Raw genomic sequence first — 18,177 nt, forward strand, 5'->3', positions numbered from 1 at the left:
ATGTGCTTAATGTTTTTTCCAGCATCTGAAGTTGTGCATGTTTTTGTTTAGATGATCGCAAAGGGAAAAAAAAACAAATTCAAAAGTTACAAAAAATATATACTTTTTAAGTATAACAGCTTAGGATTCAAATCTTTAAGCTTAAATCAGCTTAAATCTGGCTGAAAACTGTATTTCAACAATTTCTACCTATACACTTACTTCAAACAAAAACAAACAACATTTCACTGTAGATTCATTTACCTTGCGGGTCCCAAGCCAGGTTGTATGCCATAGACTGAAGAAAAAACTGTCCCGTCTTTTGCCATTGATAGTTTAGGACCTACAGTTTTCAATAGATTTAAAAATAAATTAAAGCAATGTTATTTCTACAAGGAAATAAATGAAGCCTATCAAACAAGTTTTGAATTTCAAATTTTGTTAATCTGTGTTCACCCATACGCATTGAAAAATTATAGGAAATTGACTTTCACAGGTGGCAACACTTTCCAAAATTCTGTGTGCATTAAAAGAGAAATTGACTCCAAAATGCAAATTCTAACTGAATAAATGTTAACAAAAACTCGACTGCTAAGAGTTGGACCTATTATGATACACTGTTCTGTTGCACTGCACAACAACAGTTTATTTTTTAAGAAGCTAAACAAACTTTGACAAGTACTAATATAGTTCTACCAACTGCACACCTCATTTATAGCAAGATTAAGGTACTCATTTAAGGTCTGGAAACTGTTGTTTTGCCAATGTCCTGGAAGGGTATACAACACAAATAAATATAGAATGTGACAACTGCACTTTTATACTGCTCAGACTAGGTGCCCTGCCATTTCATAATATCTATATTATTCTCCATCACTTCATCCACAAATTGATTTGAACAGCAAGACATGCAACTGAACTCTCTGCTCTGACACAAGGCTATGTTGATCTTCAGCAGCTAGAAAGAAGAAATTGTGGTAACCAATCATAGACAACACACTTAAAGCACATTCTTTCTGTACTTCCTTGGTGCCTGTGTCTCAGCAATGGCCAACACTGGGCCAAGCTATATTAATTCTCATGCTACAGGTTGAGTGCATTTCAGTTTGAATAATTTCCAGAAAAGTTTAGCTAAAAATGATTTCAGGACATCCACTTATGTAATAAGTTTTATTTGAAACTGATCAGTACTTTTAAGATTCAGCAATATAGAATGTGGCTATAATTCTAATCTTCTACTAGTTTCATTAGTGCTACTTATAGGATCCATTCGGCCCATTGAGTCTGCACCGACCACTATCCCACCAAGGTCCTATCCTCATAACCCCATGCATTTACCCAAGCTAGTCCCCCGACACACGGACAATTTAGCATGGCCAATTCACCGAACCCGCACATCTTTGGACTTTGGAGGGGAACCGGAGTATCTGGAGGAAACCCAAGCAGACACAGGGAGAAGTGCAAAGTCCACACAGACAGTGAGCCAAGCCAGGAATCGCTCCTGAATCCCTGGCACTGAGAGATAGCTGTGCTAACCACTGTGCTGCCGTTGCAGGTTATGAAATGTAGATTAGCAGTGCTGTCAATTACCATGTCATAGTAAAAGAGAAGATAACTATACATAAAATTATATCAATGAATGTGTAGCTCAAAGATCGGTTCGTGGGGTGCTGACACCAGTAACGGGAAAAACGGGGCTGTTACTATTGGAATGATCTACACCTGAACTGTGTCCTAGTTAGCTGCATTACCCAGTGAAGGAGAGAGGGTTTTAAACTAAATAGCAGGGAAAAGGAATCAATTTAGGAAGGTGTAGTAAATCAAAGAATCGAATCAGAAATTGTATTTGTTCTGGATAGAGGGATACCAGTGATGTACTGTAACTCAGATTTCCAAAAGGCATGAGAAAGTGCCACATTAAAGGTTATTGCAAAATAAGGCTAATTGTGCAACAAGTTAGTATAAATAGAAGTTTGGCTGGCTAATAGGAGATGCCAACGTTGGACTGGGGTAAGCACAGTAAGAAGTCTCACAATACCAGGTTAAAGTCCAACAGGTTCATTTGGTAGCACAAGCTTTCGGAATGTCACTCCTTCTTCAGGTGAGTGAATTAGGGAGGCAAACGGTATGTTGCCTTTCATTCTAAGATAAGAGTTCAGAAGAAGGCATGTCTTACTGCAGTTATACAGAGCCTTAGTAAGACCACACCTGGAGTATTGCGAGCAGTTTTGGTCTCCTTACCCAAGGAACAATATACTCGCCATAGAAAGAGTGCAGCAGAGGTACACTAGACTGATCCCAGGGTTGGTGGAGCTATCCTATGCGGAGAAATTGGTTTGACTGGGCTCATATTCACTAAAGTTTAGAAGAACGAGAGGAGATTTGATTGAAACATATAAAATTCTAACAGGGCTAGATAGTCCAGATGCAAGAAGAATGTTTTCCCTGATTGGGAAATAGAACCAGGAGAGAGAGTCTCAGGATATGGGGTAGATCATTTAGGACTGATGAGGAAAAAATGCTTCATTCAAACGGTAGTGAACTTGTGGAACTCTACTACAGACAGCTGTAGGTAACATTCAGATCACTGAATGTATTCAAGAAAGACATAGATAATTTATTAGATTTAATGACATCAAGTGATATGGGGAGAGAGTGGAAATAAAGGAGAGATAAAAGGATCAGCCATGATCATATTGAATGGTGGAGCAGGCTCGAAAGGCCGAATGACCACTATCGCTCTTAGTTTCTATGAGCACTGTAAAAGAAACACATACAACTAGCTGTTGGAAATAACAGATCATCTTTCTCCCATTCTTAAGAAGGCTAAAATTTCAAAAGAGCAGCTGAGTACACTTCGTTAAGATCTGTTCCATTTGTTTTGAAACAATGATTAAATTGTCTCAGTGTAAGCCACAAATGATCTAGACCAGAACATCAGTTGAAGTATGATACTTTGAGTTACAGCACAGTTGGAACGAGTTTGCAACTAATGCATTCAACACAGAGTTAAAACTCATCGTCACTGGTACAATTTGTTCAGATTCATCATTATCTTCATTTTCTGCCTCAGAACTCTGTCATTTCAGGGACCCAGCCTCTCTGCTTTAGACAGTCTATTGCATAATGCAATTAACACAAAGATCCAGGATTCTGTTTCAGATTTGAACATTAAATCAGAGCACAAACCTTGTTGGCTGTTCTTTTCTCTTATACAGCTCTAGCTGGAGGTTACTTGATTTGGAGCAATGGTGATATATTTCACTTAGATTTTTTCATAAAATTTATTCCAGACCCTTTTTAAAACAAAAGCAACATCTGCAAAACTGCAGATTTTGATTCAGAGGAAAATTTTGACTGAACTGGACTTACTGAATCTCTTTTCCCATTGCTTTTTGGAAGGTTCCTCTTCAGAGGCTTGCTATCAGGAAAAGGTTTGTGTGGTCTCGGCTTACTTCTCATTTATCCATGACTAAATTACTATTTAACCTACAATTCCTCATTCTAGATCTGCCCTTTAAAAGAAAATGCAAAGGATACAAAGACTTTCTACTGACTTTGTAACACAACTGATTTAGATCAAAATATAACCTTAAAACTAAGAGTGGAACTGCTAATTTTCTGTATGTATAGTTCTCTATTTTCCAATCTTGCCACACATATGAAGAAACCATTACTGAAGATACTGAATGTTAATATATAATGACATTTAAACGTACGAAAAGTTAACTGATAATAACATAATACTTAAATGTAAATTAACAAAAGGAAGGCGCTGCACTTTAAAGGAATAGCTGGGAGTAAGTGGGAATACTTACAAGTTTTCTTTTATAATGGCTTACAGGTACTGGCTCAAAAATGCAAACAGTGTTCCCATAAGAAGCAGCAATCTAAAAATGACACAATTAAAGCTATTTATTCACTAATCTCACATAATCCTAGTCATGCGCTTAAGAGGTCACGCCAATTTCTAGCATTACAATTTCATATCAGTATGCATGTTATGAAATATCACTGAGGTTTAAGATGTGAAAGAATCACACATTCCTTATATTTATTTCAAATTAAACTTTCAATGATTCACTCTAATAAACAGTAATTATTTTATTAAGAGAAGAAAAAATATCAGATACTGTGCAGGTTTCTCGTTTGTACTGTTGTATAAAATCAGGAGATTTTAGGGGCTAAAAGACATTTCTTGGAGACTTAGCGTGAAAGCACATGCTCATAAATGCAAAGTTTTATATTTATCTTGATTAGGTTGAAATGAAGCAAACTAAAACTGCAACTCCAATCTCTGGAACTATTATTCAATGCAGAATATCCATGCTGTTGCCAGCAGTATCATGGCAATGTACTCCTACATATTATGGTAAATTGTGCAGCTCACCATGCTGCTTGTAAGAACCACCTTGTACTTGTCACTTGATGAGCCAGCACGGTGGTTAGCACTGCTGCTTCTCTACGCCAGAGACCTGAGCTCAATTCCGATCTTAGATGACTGTGTGGAGTTTGTACATTCTCCTTGTGTCCATACAGGTTTCCTCCAGGTGCTCTGGTTTCCTCCCACAGTCCAAGACGTGCAGGTTAGGCTGTAGGCCAAGTTAAATTGCCCCTTAGTGTCTGAAGATGTATAGACTGTGGGGGTTAACAGGGTAAATAAGAAACACTTTGGGGACAGGGCCTGGGTAAGATGCTCCGTCGGAAGTCGGAAGTCAGCTTGATGGGCTGAATGGTTTATTTCCGCACTTTCTGTATAGAAAACCTGTCAGCAAGGAGGCGGACACAAATTCTCTTCAGGATGCTAATGGGTCCAAGATGATAGAACTGGTGATGGAAGCCATGGTGCAAGTCAATCCACCAGGACATAGTCTCTGGTAGGAGTGCTGTCTCTTAACATCGAACGCCCTTTAAAAAGGAAATCGTGATCCCTGTAGAGCGAGCTTCTCTGGCATCTTTAGCCCCCACCCCTCAAGAGTGAAAGTGCAAAACATGCCTGTCCCCTGCTCTTCTAAACAAAAAAGCACTCTCTCAATGAAATAATTACTGTTTATTAGAGAGAAGACGTGGAGTGAAAACCAGGTTATTTTTCTGGGGATAAACACGCCGGTTTTCAATCGGAACCTGAGAGTTTGCCATTTTTTGGAAAAAGTCTGACCTGTATTTCTCAGATAAAACACAATTATAAAATATACATCAATGAAAATTTAGTACATGTAGAACAGTTCTTTATACAAACAGTACAAAAACCCAAAAACATGATATAACTCTCCATCAGTACATTACTGGGAGTAATTAAAAAAACATACCCTGCCTTGCTGAAGGGAACATTCCACACAGCCCACTTGGATATTTCCATGCTTAGCACCAGGGATGATCTGAACACATTCAAAGTCACTTCCAAGAATCACTATGTCGCATCCCGAAGCATATGCCTAGGAAAGCAGAAATAACAAGGGTCAATGAATGAACCTCAATGTTAACTAAAAGAAAACTTCACAAGATCAAGGGAGGAGCTATAAGTGAACAAACAGAATTAACTTAACAACAGGAAACAGGATTGCGATGATAACTGAAATTAATCATAATGACAAGTCACAGTATTTACAAAACTTTCAAAAATTTAAATAAATTGGAGACATATTTCTGAACGTATTGCTATTGGTACACTCGATACATATGCTGATCAAATCCCTATGTTGTAGCTCACAGTTAAAAATACGAAGTAGGTCTCTTCCCCATACCTTCTTTCAATTTCTACCAACTTTACATTTTTTTTGTCCTTCAATTTGTCTCTCATGATTTATTCTATCTCTCTTGTTCATCTCTCTGCTATAACCATTTTTTGCTAACAGTTATCTCTTTCTGTAACTACCTTTTTCTTCTCCTCAATCACTATTGTATATTCCATTACATCTGTACACTTCTAACATTGGAGTAAATTTTCCAGTCCCTCCCAGCACGGGAATCGTCACAGGGAGGATGGACAATGTGACATTATTTGAAGGTCCATTGACCTCAGGTGGGAAATAGTCCTGGGGCGGGCATAACCGGAAAAATTCCGCCCATTAATTTTTCAGTAAATAGTCAGCAAGTCAGATTGAATATGTAGGGACTTAGTTACCTTTTCTGGTTGATAATCTTTCATGGATCTGAAATATTAACCCTGTTTTTCTCTCTCCACAGATGCTGCCTGATCTGCAGAGTATTTCCAGCAATTTTTGTTTTAATTTCAGAGTTCCAGAATGTGAGTTTTGTTTTATCTTGTTTTCCGATTTACTTAGTTTGCAACTTCTACATTTTAAAAATAACTGGAGCTATATTCAACAAATGGTTAATCTACCTGTTCCAAAGTTGAGCAAGACTACCCATTTATTTAAGTCTATAACTTTTGAAGTCTCCAGCAACCTGTTATGCTGGGAAAGATGACATGGGTTGGATCTGAAACCAGGGACAGTGCTATTTTAATCAGCTTAGAATCATTGAAAATATACTTCAGAACATCAGTAAAGAAAGAGTGAGAATAATGCACCAGTTCATATATAGAAAGTATTTTAAAGCACAAATATTCAGCGTAAAAGAAATGCAGCAGTAAAGATCTGTTATTAGATTTGCCCAGTACTTAGTTGCCAGCTGTTTGCAAAATATCTACTTTTCCCATCATTAATTATTGTGCAAAATTGAACTGTAAATTAATCTGACATATAAATGATAGTGTTATATACAACCCCAGTAATTTTATACAGCATCCGAAGACACACATAAACACTGTACCAAAACACAAATACTGTTCCTCATCCAGATCAGTTGCTGCACCAATTTTAAACAAAGATTCAAGAGGAACAATGCTGTTCGGATTCTTGGCAGCAGACCATGATGACTAGCTCTCTTCAGATCAAGAACTGCAAAGTTACTTTATTTGTTAGTCAATAGGCTGTAAACCTTATCCAAAAGGCTTCTTATGGCCCTTCAACAGAAGTATACAACATTAATTCTGTGGCAGGTTATACAATACCAGTGATTCAGGAATGATGTCAACAATACAAGGAGCTGGAAAATTGCCAATTCAACTGATGTGTTTGGAATGTAGACCCGCATTTAATAAATCCTAACTTTAATTTAATGCAAATGAGATACAATCGCACATCATATTCCACATAAACAAAACAGAAACATACGAATTAGGAGGTGTAGGCCACTTAGTCCTTCGAGCCTGCTCCGTCACTTAATAGGACCATGATTGGAACTTGAACCTTATATTCTTGCCTTTCCCTTTCACAAGGATTTATCTAGCTCTGCCTTAAAAATACTCAAGACTTTACTTCCTCCACCTTTTCAAGAAGTGAGTTCCAAAGACTGTCATCCCTATGAGAGAAAAAGAACTCATCTGTTTTAAACGAGCAAGCTCAAATTTTTAAACAGTGACCCCATCTCCACAGTTCTAGATTTGCCCACAACCACCCTGTCAAAACCCATCATGATCTTAAAGGTTTCAATCAAAATCACCACTTACTCCTCTAAACTCCAGTCAATACATGCCATCCTTTCCTCATTAGACAATCCTCCCATTCCTGGTATAATCTAGTAAATCTTTCTGAACTACTCCTAACACATCAGGGAGAAGGAGGTTTCGAGGGACACTCGTGGGTTGAACTGTGTCTGTTTCAATGCTAGGAGTGTGGCAGGGAAAACGGATGAGCTTAGGGCCTTGATGTTTGTGAGGCAGTTAGATGTGGTGGCTGTAACGGAGACGTGGTTACGGGAAGGGCAGGACTGGCAGCTGAATGTTCCTGGGTACAAGTGTTTTAGGTGTGACAGAGGAGGGTTGAAGAGAGGTGGAGGGGTGGCACTGTTAGTAAAGGAAAACATCACAGTAGTGCAGAGGGGGGACGACATGGAAGAGACAGGGATTGAGTCACTGTGGGTGGAGTTGAGGAATAAAAAGGGAGAGATCACATTGCTAGGGGTGTACTATAGGCCACCCAACAGCCCAAGGTCGGTGGAGGAAGGCATTTGCAGGGGCATTTTGGACAAGTGCAGGAAGAATAGAGTGGTTGTAGTGGGTGACTTTAATCTTCCAGGAGTGAATTGGAGGGGGCCTAGAGCTGGGGGTACGGAGGAAGAGGAGTTTGTGAAATGTGTTTTGGAAGGGTCGCTAGAGCAGTATGTAACTAGCCCGACTAGGGGAGGGGCTATACTGGATTTAGTGTTGGGTAATGAGCCGGGGCAGGTGGGTGAGGTAGAGGTAGGCGAACATGTGGCTAACAGTGACCACAAGTCTGTCTACTTTAGGATAAAAATGGAAAGGGACGAGTGCCGGCCGAACGGGAGTGTGCTGAACTGGGGAAAGGCGAGCTATAGCAGGATTAGGAGGGAGCTGCAGGACACTGATTGGGAGGGACTGTTAGCTGGAAAGTCCACGGTTGGCAAGTGGGAGGCTTTTAAGGGCAAAATGAAATGGTTGCAGGGGAGGTATGTTCCAGTTAAGCGGAAGGATGGGAAAGGTAGGATTAGAGAGCCGTGGATTACAGGGGGTATTGAAGACTTGGTCAGGAAGAAGATGGAGGCGTATGTTAGGTCGAAACGACTGGGTACGGAGAGTGCGCTGGAGGAATATAGAGAGAGTAGGAGGGAGCTAAAAAGGGGAATTAGAAGGGCGAAGAGAGGGCATGAAATGGCTTTGGCTGGTAGGATTAAGGAAAATCCAAAGGCATTTTATTCCTATATTAGAGGCAAGAGAGTAGTTAGAGGGAAAATTGGTCCTCTTAGGGACAAGAGTGGAGAGTTATGTATTGAGTCGGAGGGAATGGGGGAGCTCCTGAATGAATACTTTGCGTCGGTATTCACGAAGGAGAGGGGTTCAGAATCGTGCGGTCTCTTGAAGGGAGCTGAGGATCAGTTGCAGGAGATATCTATTACGAGGGAGGAAGTGCTAGGGCTTTTAGGTAGCGTAAGGACGGATAAAGCTCCGGGGCCTGATGGTATTTATCCCAGGCTGCTTAGGGAGGTGAAAGATGAAATTGCTGGGCCTCTGGCACAAATCTTTGTCTCTTCTTTGGACACAGGTGAGGTCCCAGAGGACTGGAGGGTAGCAAATGTGGTACCGCTGTTCAAAAAAGGTAGTAGGGATAACCCTGGAAATTATAGACCGGTGAGTTTGACATCGGTGGTAGGGAAATTAATGGAAAAAATACTTAGGGGTAGGATGTATGAGCATTTGGAGCGTTGCGATCTGATTAGGGATACGCAACATGGCTTTGTTAGAGGGAGGTCTTGCCTTACGAATCTGGTGAAATTCTTTGAGGAGGTGACAAAAACGGTTGACGATGGGAGAGCCACTGATGTCATCTATGTGGATTTCAGTAATGCGTTTGACAAAGTCCCTCATGGTAGGCTGGTAGAAAAGGTTAAGGCGCAAGGGATACGAGGCCAGGTAGCTAGGTGGATTGAGAACTGGCTGGGTAATAGGAGACAGAGGGTAGTTGTGGAGGGGACCTTGTCGGGCTGGAGGCCAGTGACCAGTGGTGTGCCGCAGGGCTCAGTACTGGGACCTCTCCTCTTTGTAGTATACATAAATGACTTGGAAGAGAGCAAAGGTGGTGTGATCAGCAAGTTTGCTGATGACACCAAGATGGCAGGGTTGGCAGGTACTGAACTGGATTGTCAGGTGATACAACAGGATATAGATAGGTTGGTGCATTGGGCAGATAGGTGGCAGATGGAATTTAATCCTGACAAATGCGAGGTGATGCATTTTGGAAGGAATAATGCAGAGAGGAGCTATGTGATAAAAGGTAGACGGATTAGGAGTATAGACATACAGAGGGACCTGGGAGTGCAGGTTCACAAATCCATGAAGGTTGCGTCATAAGTGGAGAAGGTTGTTAGGAAGGCTTATGGAATGTTAGCCTTTATAGGAAGGGGTATAGAGTATAAAAGCTGCCGTCTAATGCTTCAGTTGTACAGAATGTTGGTTAGACCGCATTTGGAGTACTGCGTCCAGTTCTGGTCACCTTACTACCGGAAGGACGTGGAGTCTCTGGAAAGGGTGCAGAGGAGGTTTACCAGGATGTTGCCTGGCATGGAGGGGCTGGGTTACGAGGAAAGGTTGGAGAAACTGGGACTATTCTCCTTGGAAAGACGGAGATTGAGGGGGGACATGATAGAGGTATATAAGATACTGAAGGGAGTAGATAGAGTTAATAGTGAGAGACTGCTCCCTAGACTGGGTACAAACACGAGAGGTCATGATTTAAGGGTGAGGGGGAAGAGGTATAATTTGGAAGTGAGAGGAAGGTTCTTTACACAGAGAGTTGTGGGGGTATGGAACGCGCTACCGAGTAGGGTGGTGGAGGCAGGAACGTTGGACTCGTTTAAGGTTCAGTTAGATAGACACGAGTGAAACGAGGATGGAGGGTTATGGTAGGGGCTATTAAATAAGGTTAGAACCTCGGGAGACACCGGAAAAGCAGGCTTGTAAGATTAACGTTTTTGTCTTTTTATTCCGCAGGTGGAGGTCCACCTCGTGTCAAACGAAGGGCATGCACACGGTGGGTCGTGCGTGGGCTGCTCTTGGAAGTTCCGGGAGTGGCCTAGTACTTCGTGTCGGTGGGTGTGCTTGATCCTGGACCGGTAGACGGGCGCCGCAACAGCTTGGTGACTAGCACTGCTAGCTGTGCAGATACATGGATTTGGGACTGTGTCTGTGGGAGTTTGCGCATTCTCCCTGTGGTTGCGTGGGTTTCCTCCGGGCGCTCCGGTTTCCTCCCACACCCCAAAGATGTGCTCTTAGGCTGATTGGTTTTACCAAATTGACATTATTCTCCCCTGAATCTGGCTAAGTTAGGGGTTCCATTCGTAGACATGTAGGGTAGAATAGGTGTAGGGTGATGCGGCGGCGCGGGCTCGTTGGGCCGAAGGGCCTGTTTCCCGTGCTGGGTTGTTCTTTGTTCTTTATTTATATCTTTCCTTAAATAAGGAAAGCATTACTGTACACAGTACTCCAGATGCAATTCCCCCAGTGTCCTGTTCAAGGAAAGTTGAACCATCCCAATTTTACAAACAAGTCCCCTCACAATAAACGATAGCATCCCACTAGCTCTCCTAATTAATTGCTATACCTATATATTAGCCTGTGATTTGTTCACTAGACACTAAGATCCCTCTGAATCTAAGAGCTCTCACCATGTTTTTATTGACAAAATGGACAATTTCACATTTGCCCACATTATACTTTACTTGCCAGATATTTGCGCACTCACTTAACCTATTATCCACTGTAATCTCCTTATGTCCTCTTCACAATTTATTTTCCTTCCTAACTTTTGTGTTGTCAGCAAATTTAGCAACCAGACCATCTGTTCCTTCATCCAAGTTATTTATATAAATTGTAAGTTGAAGGCCTAGCAGTGATCTTTGTTACACACAAGTTATATCCTGTCAACCAGAAAATAATCAATTTTTGCCTACTCCCCGCTCCCCCCCCCCCCACCATTTCCTGTTAGCTTACCAATCTTCTATCCATGCCAATACATTATCTTTACACCATGAGCTTTTAATTTCTTCAATACCCTTTAATATCACTTTATCAAATGCCTTCTGGAAATTTACATACAGTTCATCCATCAGTTTCCCTATATTCACAGCACATATGATTCCTTCAAAAACATTAGTTAAACATGACCTCCCTTTCACAAAACAATGTTGACTCTACCTGATTATCTGACTATTTCTACATACGCTGCCATAACACTCTTACTGATAACTTTTAACATTTTCCTTATGATGAATGTTAAACTAACTGGTTTAGAACCCCTGCAATGCAGAAAAATCTTCTCACCTGCCACCCATTTTTGTGCACTTATATCCTTTCTCTTTCAGTTTGATTACTGTCTAACTTTTTTAGTTAACCATGGATACTGGATCTTCCCCTTGGAATTTTTCCTTCTCATTGGAATGTATCTATTTTATATTCTGAAATTTCTTTTCAAATGTCTTCTACTGCATTGATGATGCAATTCTTAAATTCTTTAATTCTTTAATTTGCCTGTTTATTTTAGCTAGCTCTGCTTTCATGCCTCATATCTGCCTTTATTTCCATTTAAAATAATAGTCTTGAACCACTTTTTCCCCCTCAAACTGAACATAAAACACAATATGTTTGTTACCACTTGGTGTGCTTTAGTATATGTTTAAGAACTTATGCTCATGCCAAATATTGATTTTCACCCATCAGCTGGAAACAGGAATTGGGTATTTTTGAAAAGACAGATCTTTTGAAACAGACTGAAATGAATTCAACCTACATCAAGACAGCAGACGCTAACTTACATTCCAACTCCATGGCACAGACAGCAAGTCTACAAGTACATCACAATGACATTTCCTGGGATTTGGGAGCAATCTTCTTTCCTGTCCAATCATCAAGGCCTATGGAAACAACCAATGGTATTCAACTGCTTAAGTCTAACCACTCAAAAGGTTAGTCGCTTGTGTTAGGGACCAGATCAGAAGCTCTCAAGTATATTGTGAGGTTCACCTGGAGTTAGCATTTACATTTGGTTTTGGCAGTCAAGTGAGCATAAGGTATTTCATGCCAGGTATGAATCAACTGATCCATTAAGAAGTTATTATCAAAATAAATTAAGAACTCATATAGAATATAACAAAAATAATTTGCATAACCTTTGCCAATTAAAATACTTAAACATGACGAAGTATAATTCTTGACACCTAGCCATCTCTATTCTTTCAGTAAATCCCTTCTTTAGAATCGGTAAATATAGAAAATCAAATATGCTTACTGGATCACTCAGGTGTCAAAAGGCCAGAAATCTAGCCTTTTATTAGATTTCTGGCCTTTTGACACCCGAGTGATCCAGACAGATACTTGTCTTCTAATTCTCATGCAGCGACTTCTGGAGAAAGTTCCACCCCCAAACAGCAAAATCTGAGACAAAGAGATTTCTTTCCAGTTGAGACTCCAAATGACCAACTATTGAACATCTTTTATTTCTTGTGGACTCTAAGTTGGCCAACCTATCCACCCCTACTTTGTAATCTGTATTTGTATGTGTGAATTTCAAGTTTGTTTGTGCATGTTTATGATCAGAGCATGTAAACACAGTTAAGTACTCATGAATTAGCAAACAATCTTTTCAAACAAAAACCTGTTGCAGTCAAATAAGCAGAGGGAATTTACACTCCAGAGAAAAAGGGAAGCCATTCGACCCCTCATCTGGTCATAACAGTATGCGGTAGACAACGTCCTGAAAAATAAGGTTTGTAAAGCCAGGTGCATTGCTACCTTTGAGACTGTACTTCCTACAGGCAGCAGTGTTAACATTAGAAGCTATATTCAACACAGTACAGAAACAATATAATTAAATTCAGCACTACACATTAAACTGCACTATCCATTGAATCAATTCCTCTCACAAAAGCACTTGAAATTCCTTTTAAACGGTTATGCATAATAGATAATCGGTGGTGGGAGGAGGAAGAAATTGCACGTTTAGTGCAAATAACAGGTCATTGCTGAATATTAGATGTGTCTTTGGTGTTTAACCAGAGTAAGAACGAACTAATTTTTGTATTTTAAAAACACAAAATTTGAGACAAGGGAGAATGATAAATGTTAGCAATATATCCTTCCAAAATGCTGAGTAACAGCCTTAATGTTCTGCATCATTTCCACACTGATTTTAATTCAATTCCTTTCACTAATATCAAATTCCATTTGGCATTAATAACACTACAGGCTAAGGACATTGACACAGTGGCACAGTTGCAACTACAATTCCAGCTGCAATTTCATCACAGGTTAGAAGGAAAGATCTCTGTCCCTCATCTTCAGGATTCCTATTCCTCAAGCATTTTTCTGACAATCTTCAACATCTTTTGCTCCAATAAAAAGCCAACATGTGACGACCAACATATGAGCTAAATATTGCAATCGAGGGAAGTTTACAAACTTTGAGTTACACTGGATGGATATCATCACAGCTCATCAATCTTAGTTATTGGTCAGAACTTAAACTCTAGTGGAAGACTAAAACAGAAAGTAGTGGATTGCCCATCCATTATGCATCCTGCTCAATTTTACCCTTCTCTATGGCTGATTGGCAGGGGTGCAGGGTAGCCAAAGTTGAAAATTCCACTCACCAACTAAAACTCAATTTTCAACTCAGTTCAAATTTTAACGATACCACACTGAAGTAATTTGACTACACCTCATTTCAGCAAGGATATTAATCTACTCTTGCAAAGACATCAGCATAGATAATATAATTACTTTAACACAAATGAATGTTGCAAGATCAGAAGACGACCTGCAGCAACATTTCAAGGCTCTTTGCCGAAACCTTCAAAACACATGACTTCCAACACATAAAAAGACAAAGGCGGTGAAGGGAAAACACTCACCTTCAAGTCATAACACCATTCTCATCTGGATATATATCACCAATCCTGCATGATTGCTGAGTCAAAATTTTAGAACTCCCTATTCAACAGCATTGTGGGAGTACATTCACCATATTCACTGCAGTGGTTGAAGAAGGCACTTATCACTACTTGTATAAGGGCAACTAAGGATGGACAATAAGAACATAAGAAATAGGAGCAGGGGTAGGCCATCTAGCCCTTCGAGCCTGCCCCGCCATTCAATAAGTTCATGGCTGATCTGAAGTGGATCAGTTCCACTTTCCCGCTGTCTCCCCATAACCCTTAATTCCCTTATCTGTCAAAAACCTATCTACCTGTGACTTAAATATATTTAGCGAGGTAGCCTCCACCACTTCAACGGGCAGAGAATTCCAGAGATTCACCACCCTTTGAGTGAAGAAGTTCCTCCTCAACTCCGATCTAAACTGCATCCCCCCCCCCCACCATCTTGACGCTGTGCCCTCTAGTCCTGCTATCCTTTCTAAGCGGGAAGAATCTCTCAACCTCTACCCTATCCATCCCTTTCATTATCTTCTATGTCTCTATAAGATCCCCCCTCATCCTTCTAAACTCCAACGAGAACACACCCAGTCTATTTAGTCTCTCTTCATAGTCCAACCCCCTCATCTCCAGTATCAGCCTAGTGAACCTCCTCTGCACTCCCTCCAAGGCCAAAATATCCTTACGCAAGTGCAGCGACCAAAACTGCACACAGTACTCCAGCTACGGCCTCACCAGTGCCCTGTACAGTTGCAGCAAGACCTCCCTGCTTTTATATTCTATCCCCCTCGCTATAAAGGCCAGCATACCATTCGCCTTCTTGATCACCTGCTGCACCTGCAGACTGGGTTTTTGCGACTCATGCACAAGGACCTCCAGGTCCCTCTGCACCGTAGCATGCTGCAGCTTTTCGCCCTTTAAATAGTAATCCCTCCTACTATTATTCCTGCCAAAGTGGATAACCTCACACTTGCTAACATTATACTCCATCTGCCAGGTCCTCACCCATTCGCTCAGCCTATCCAGATCCCTCTGCAGACTTTCCGCACAATTTGCTTTTCCACTCATCTTCGTGTCATCAGCAAATTTCGTCACCCTACACTCAGCCCCCTCCTCCAGATCATCTATATAAACGTAGATAGCTGAGGCCCCAGCACCGATCCCTGCAGCACTCCACTAGTCACCAACTGCCAATCAGAATAGCACCCATTGATACCAATAAAATTGTGACATTGCCAACAACGATAAACTGAAGTTTGATTTGATTTATTATTGTTATATGTATTAACATACAGTGAAAAGTATTGTTCCTTGCTCGCTATATAGAATTTCCAGACAAATGTGAGGTAATGCATTTTGGAAGGTCTAATACAGATAGGAAATATACAGTAAATGGCAGAATCCTTAGGAGTATTGACAGGCAAAGGGATTTGGATGTTCAGGTACACAGGTCACTGAAAGTGGCAATGTAGGTGGAGCAGGTATTCAAGAAGGCATACGGCATGCTTGCCTTCATTGATCAGGGTATTGAGTTCAAAAAATTGGCAAGTCATGTTGATGCTTTGAATGGTTTGATCGAGCAGACGCAGCACGGATTCGTTAAGGGGAAGTCGTGTTTGACGAATTTATTGGATTTCTATGAGGATGTGACTAGTGTGGTAGACAGAGGGGAACCGGTGGATGTGGTGTTTTTAGATTTTCAAAAGGCATTTGATAAGGTGCCTCATAAAAGGTTGCTACAGAAGGTTAGGGGGCACGGAGTTGGGGGTAAGGTGTTAGCGTGGATAGAGGATTGGCTGTCTAATAGGAAGCAGAGAGTTGGTATCAATGGGTGCTATTCTGATTGGCGGTTGGTGACTAGTGGAGTGCTGCAGGGATCAGTGCTGGGGCCTCAGCTATCTACATTTATATAGATGATCTGGAAGAGGGGGCTGAGTGTAGGGTGACGAAATTTGCTGATGACACGAAGATGAGTGGAAAAGCAAATTGCGCGGAGGGTGTGGAAAGTCTGCAGAGGGATCTGGACAGGCTAAGCGAATGGGCGAGGACCTGGCAGATGGAGTATAATGTTAGCAAGTGTGAGGTTATCCACTTTGGCAGGAATAATAGTAGGAGGGATTACTATTTAAAGGGCGAAAAGCTGCAGCATGCTACGGTGCAGAGGGACCTGGAGGTCCTTGTGCATGAGACGCAAAAACCCAGTCTACAGGTGATCAAGAGGTGAATGGTATGCTGGCCTTCGTAGCGAGGGGGATAGAATATAAAAGTAGGGAGGTCTTGCTGCAACTGTACAGGGCACTGGTGAGGCTACAGCTGGAGTACTGTGTGCAGTTTTGGTCGCCGCACTTGCACAAGGATATTTTGGCCTTGGAGGGAGTGCAGAGGAGGTTCACTAGGCTGATACCAGAGATGAGGGGGTTGGATTATGAAGAGAGACTACATAGACTGGGTCCGTACTTGTTGGAGTTTAGAAGGATGAGGGGGGGATCTTATAGAGACGAATAAGATAATGAAGGGGATGGATAGAACATAAGAAATAGGAGCAGGAGTAGGCCATCTGGCCCCTCGAGCCTGCCCCGCCATTCAATAAGATCATGGCTGATCTGTCGCTGCTCAGTTCCACATTCCCGCCCTCTCCCCATAACCCTTAATCCCCTCTCTTATCAAAAACCCATCAACCCGCGTCTTAAAAATATTTAGTGAGGTAGCCTCCACCACTTCAACGGGCAGAGAACTCCAGAGATTCACCACCCTTTGAGTGAAGAAGTTCTTCCTCAACTCCATTCTAAACCACCCCCCCTTTATCTTGAGGCTGTGCCCCCTAGTCCTACTGTCCTTTCTGAGCGGGAAGAGTCTCTCCACCTCTATCCTATCCATCCCATTCACCATCTTATACGTCTCAATGAGATCTCCCCTCATTCTTCTAAACTCTAACGAGTACAAGCCTAGTTTATTCAGCCTCTCCTCATAGCTCAACCCCCTCAACTCTGGCATCAGCCTAGTAAACCTCCTCTGCACTCCCTCCAAGGCCAAAATATCCTTGCGTAAGTACGGCGCCCAAAACTGCACACAGTACTCCAGCTGCAGCCTCACCAATGCCCTATACAGCCGCAGCAAGACCTCCCTACTTTTATATTCAATATAGGGTAGAAGTAGAGAGATTCTTCCTGCTGAGAAAGGATAGCAAGTCTAGAGGGCACAGCCTCAAGATAAGAGTGGGGGGGCAGTTTAGATTGGAGTTGAGGAGGAACTTCTTCACTCAAAGGGTGGTGAACATCTGGAATTCTCTGCCCGTTGAAGTGGTGGAGGCTATCTCACTAAATATATTTAAGTCACGGGTAGATAGGTTTTTGATAGACAAGGGAATTAAGGGTTATGGGGAAAAAGCAGGAAAGTGGAACTGATCCACTTCAGATCAGCCATGATCTTATTGAATGTCGGGGCAGGCTTGAAGGGCTAGATGGCCTAGTCCTGCTCCTATTGCTTACGTTCTTATGTTATGTTCTTATGCTTATAGAACGTTAGTGAGGCTGCAGTTGAAATATAGTGTTCAATTCTGGTCACCACAGTTACAGAAGGATGTGGAGGCTTTGGGAAGGGTATAGAAAAGATTTACCAGGATGTTGCCTGGTATGGAGGGCATTAGCTACGAGGAGAAGTTGGAGAAACTTGGTTTGTTCTCACTGGACTGACAGAGGTTGAGGGGAGACCTGACAGAAGTCTACAAGATTATGCGAGGCATGGTCAGGGTAG

General features: G+C 41.5%; 1 protein-coding gene across 4 annotated transcripts in view; it reads right to left on the reverse strand.

Moving 5' to 3' along the window:
- The window catches only part of dmxl2 (Dmx-like 2), a 163,605-nt gene that overhangs the window by 128,372 nt on the left and 17,056 nt on the right, over positions 1-18,177 (reverse strand). For all 4 annotated transcript variants that reach the window (XM_080213997.1, XM_080213999.1, XM_080213996.1 and 1 more), the window contains exons 2-4: positions 5,289-5,414; positions 3,798-3,869; positions 244-322 (exon numbers count right to left, since the gene is read on the reverse strand). In XM_080213997.1, the coding sequence (XP_080070123.1) occupies positions 244-322; positions 3,798-3,869; positions 5,289-5,414 (277 nt within the window). The remainder of the gene's footprint in view (positions 1-243; positions 323-3,797; positions 3,870-5,288; positions 5,415-18,177) is intronic.

Source organism: Carcharhinus amblyrhynchos, chromosome 28, assembly GCF_965287045.1.
Source record: "Carcharhinus amblyrhynchos chromosome 28, sCarAmb.v2.hapA, whole genome shotgun sequence".
In the NCBI taxonomy this organism is placed as follows: Eukaryota; Metazoa; Chordata; class Chondrichthyes; order Carcharhiniformes; family Carcharhinidae; genus Carcharhinus; species Carcharhinus amblyrhynchos.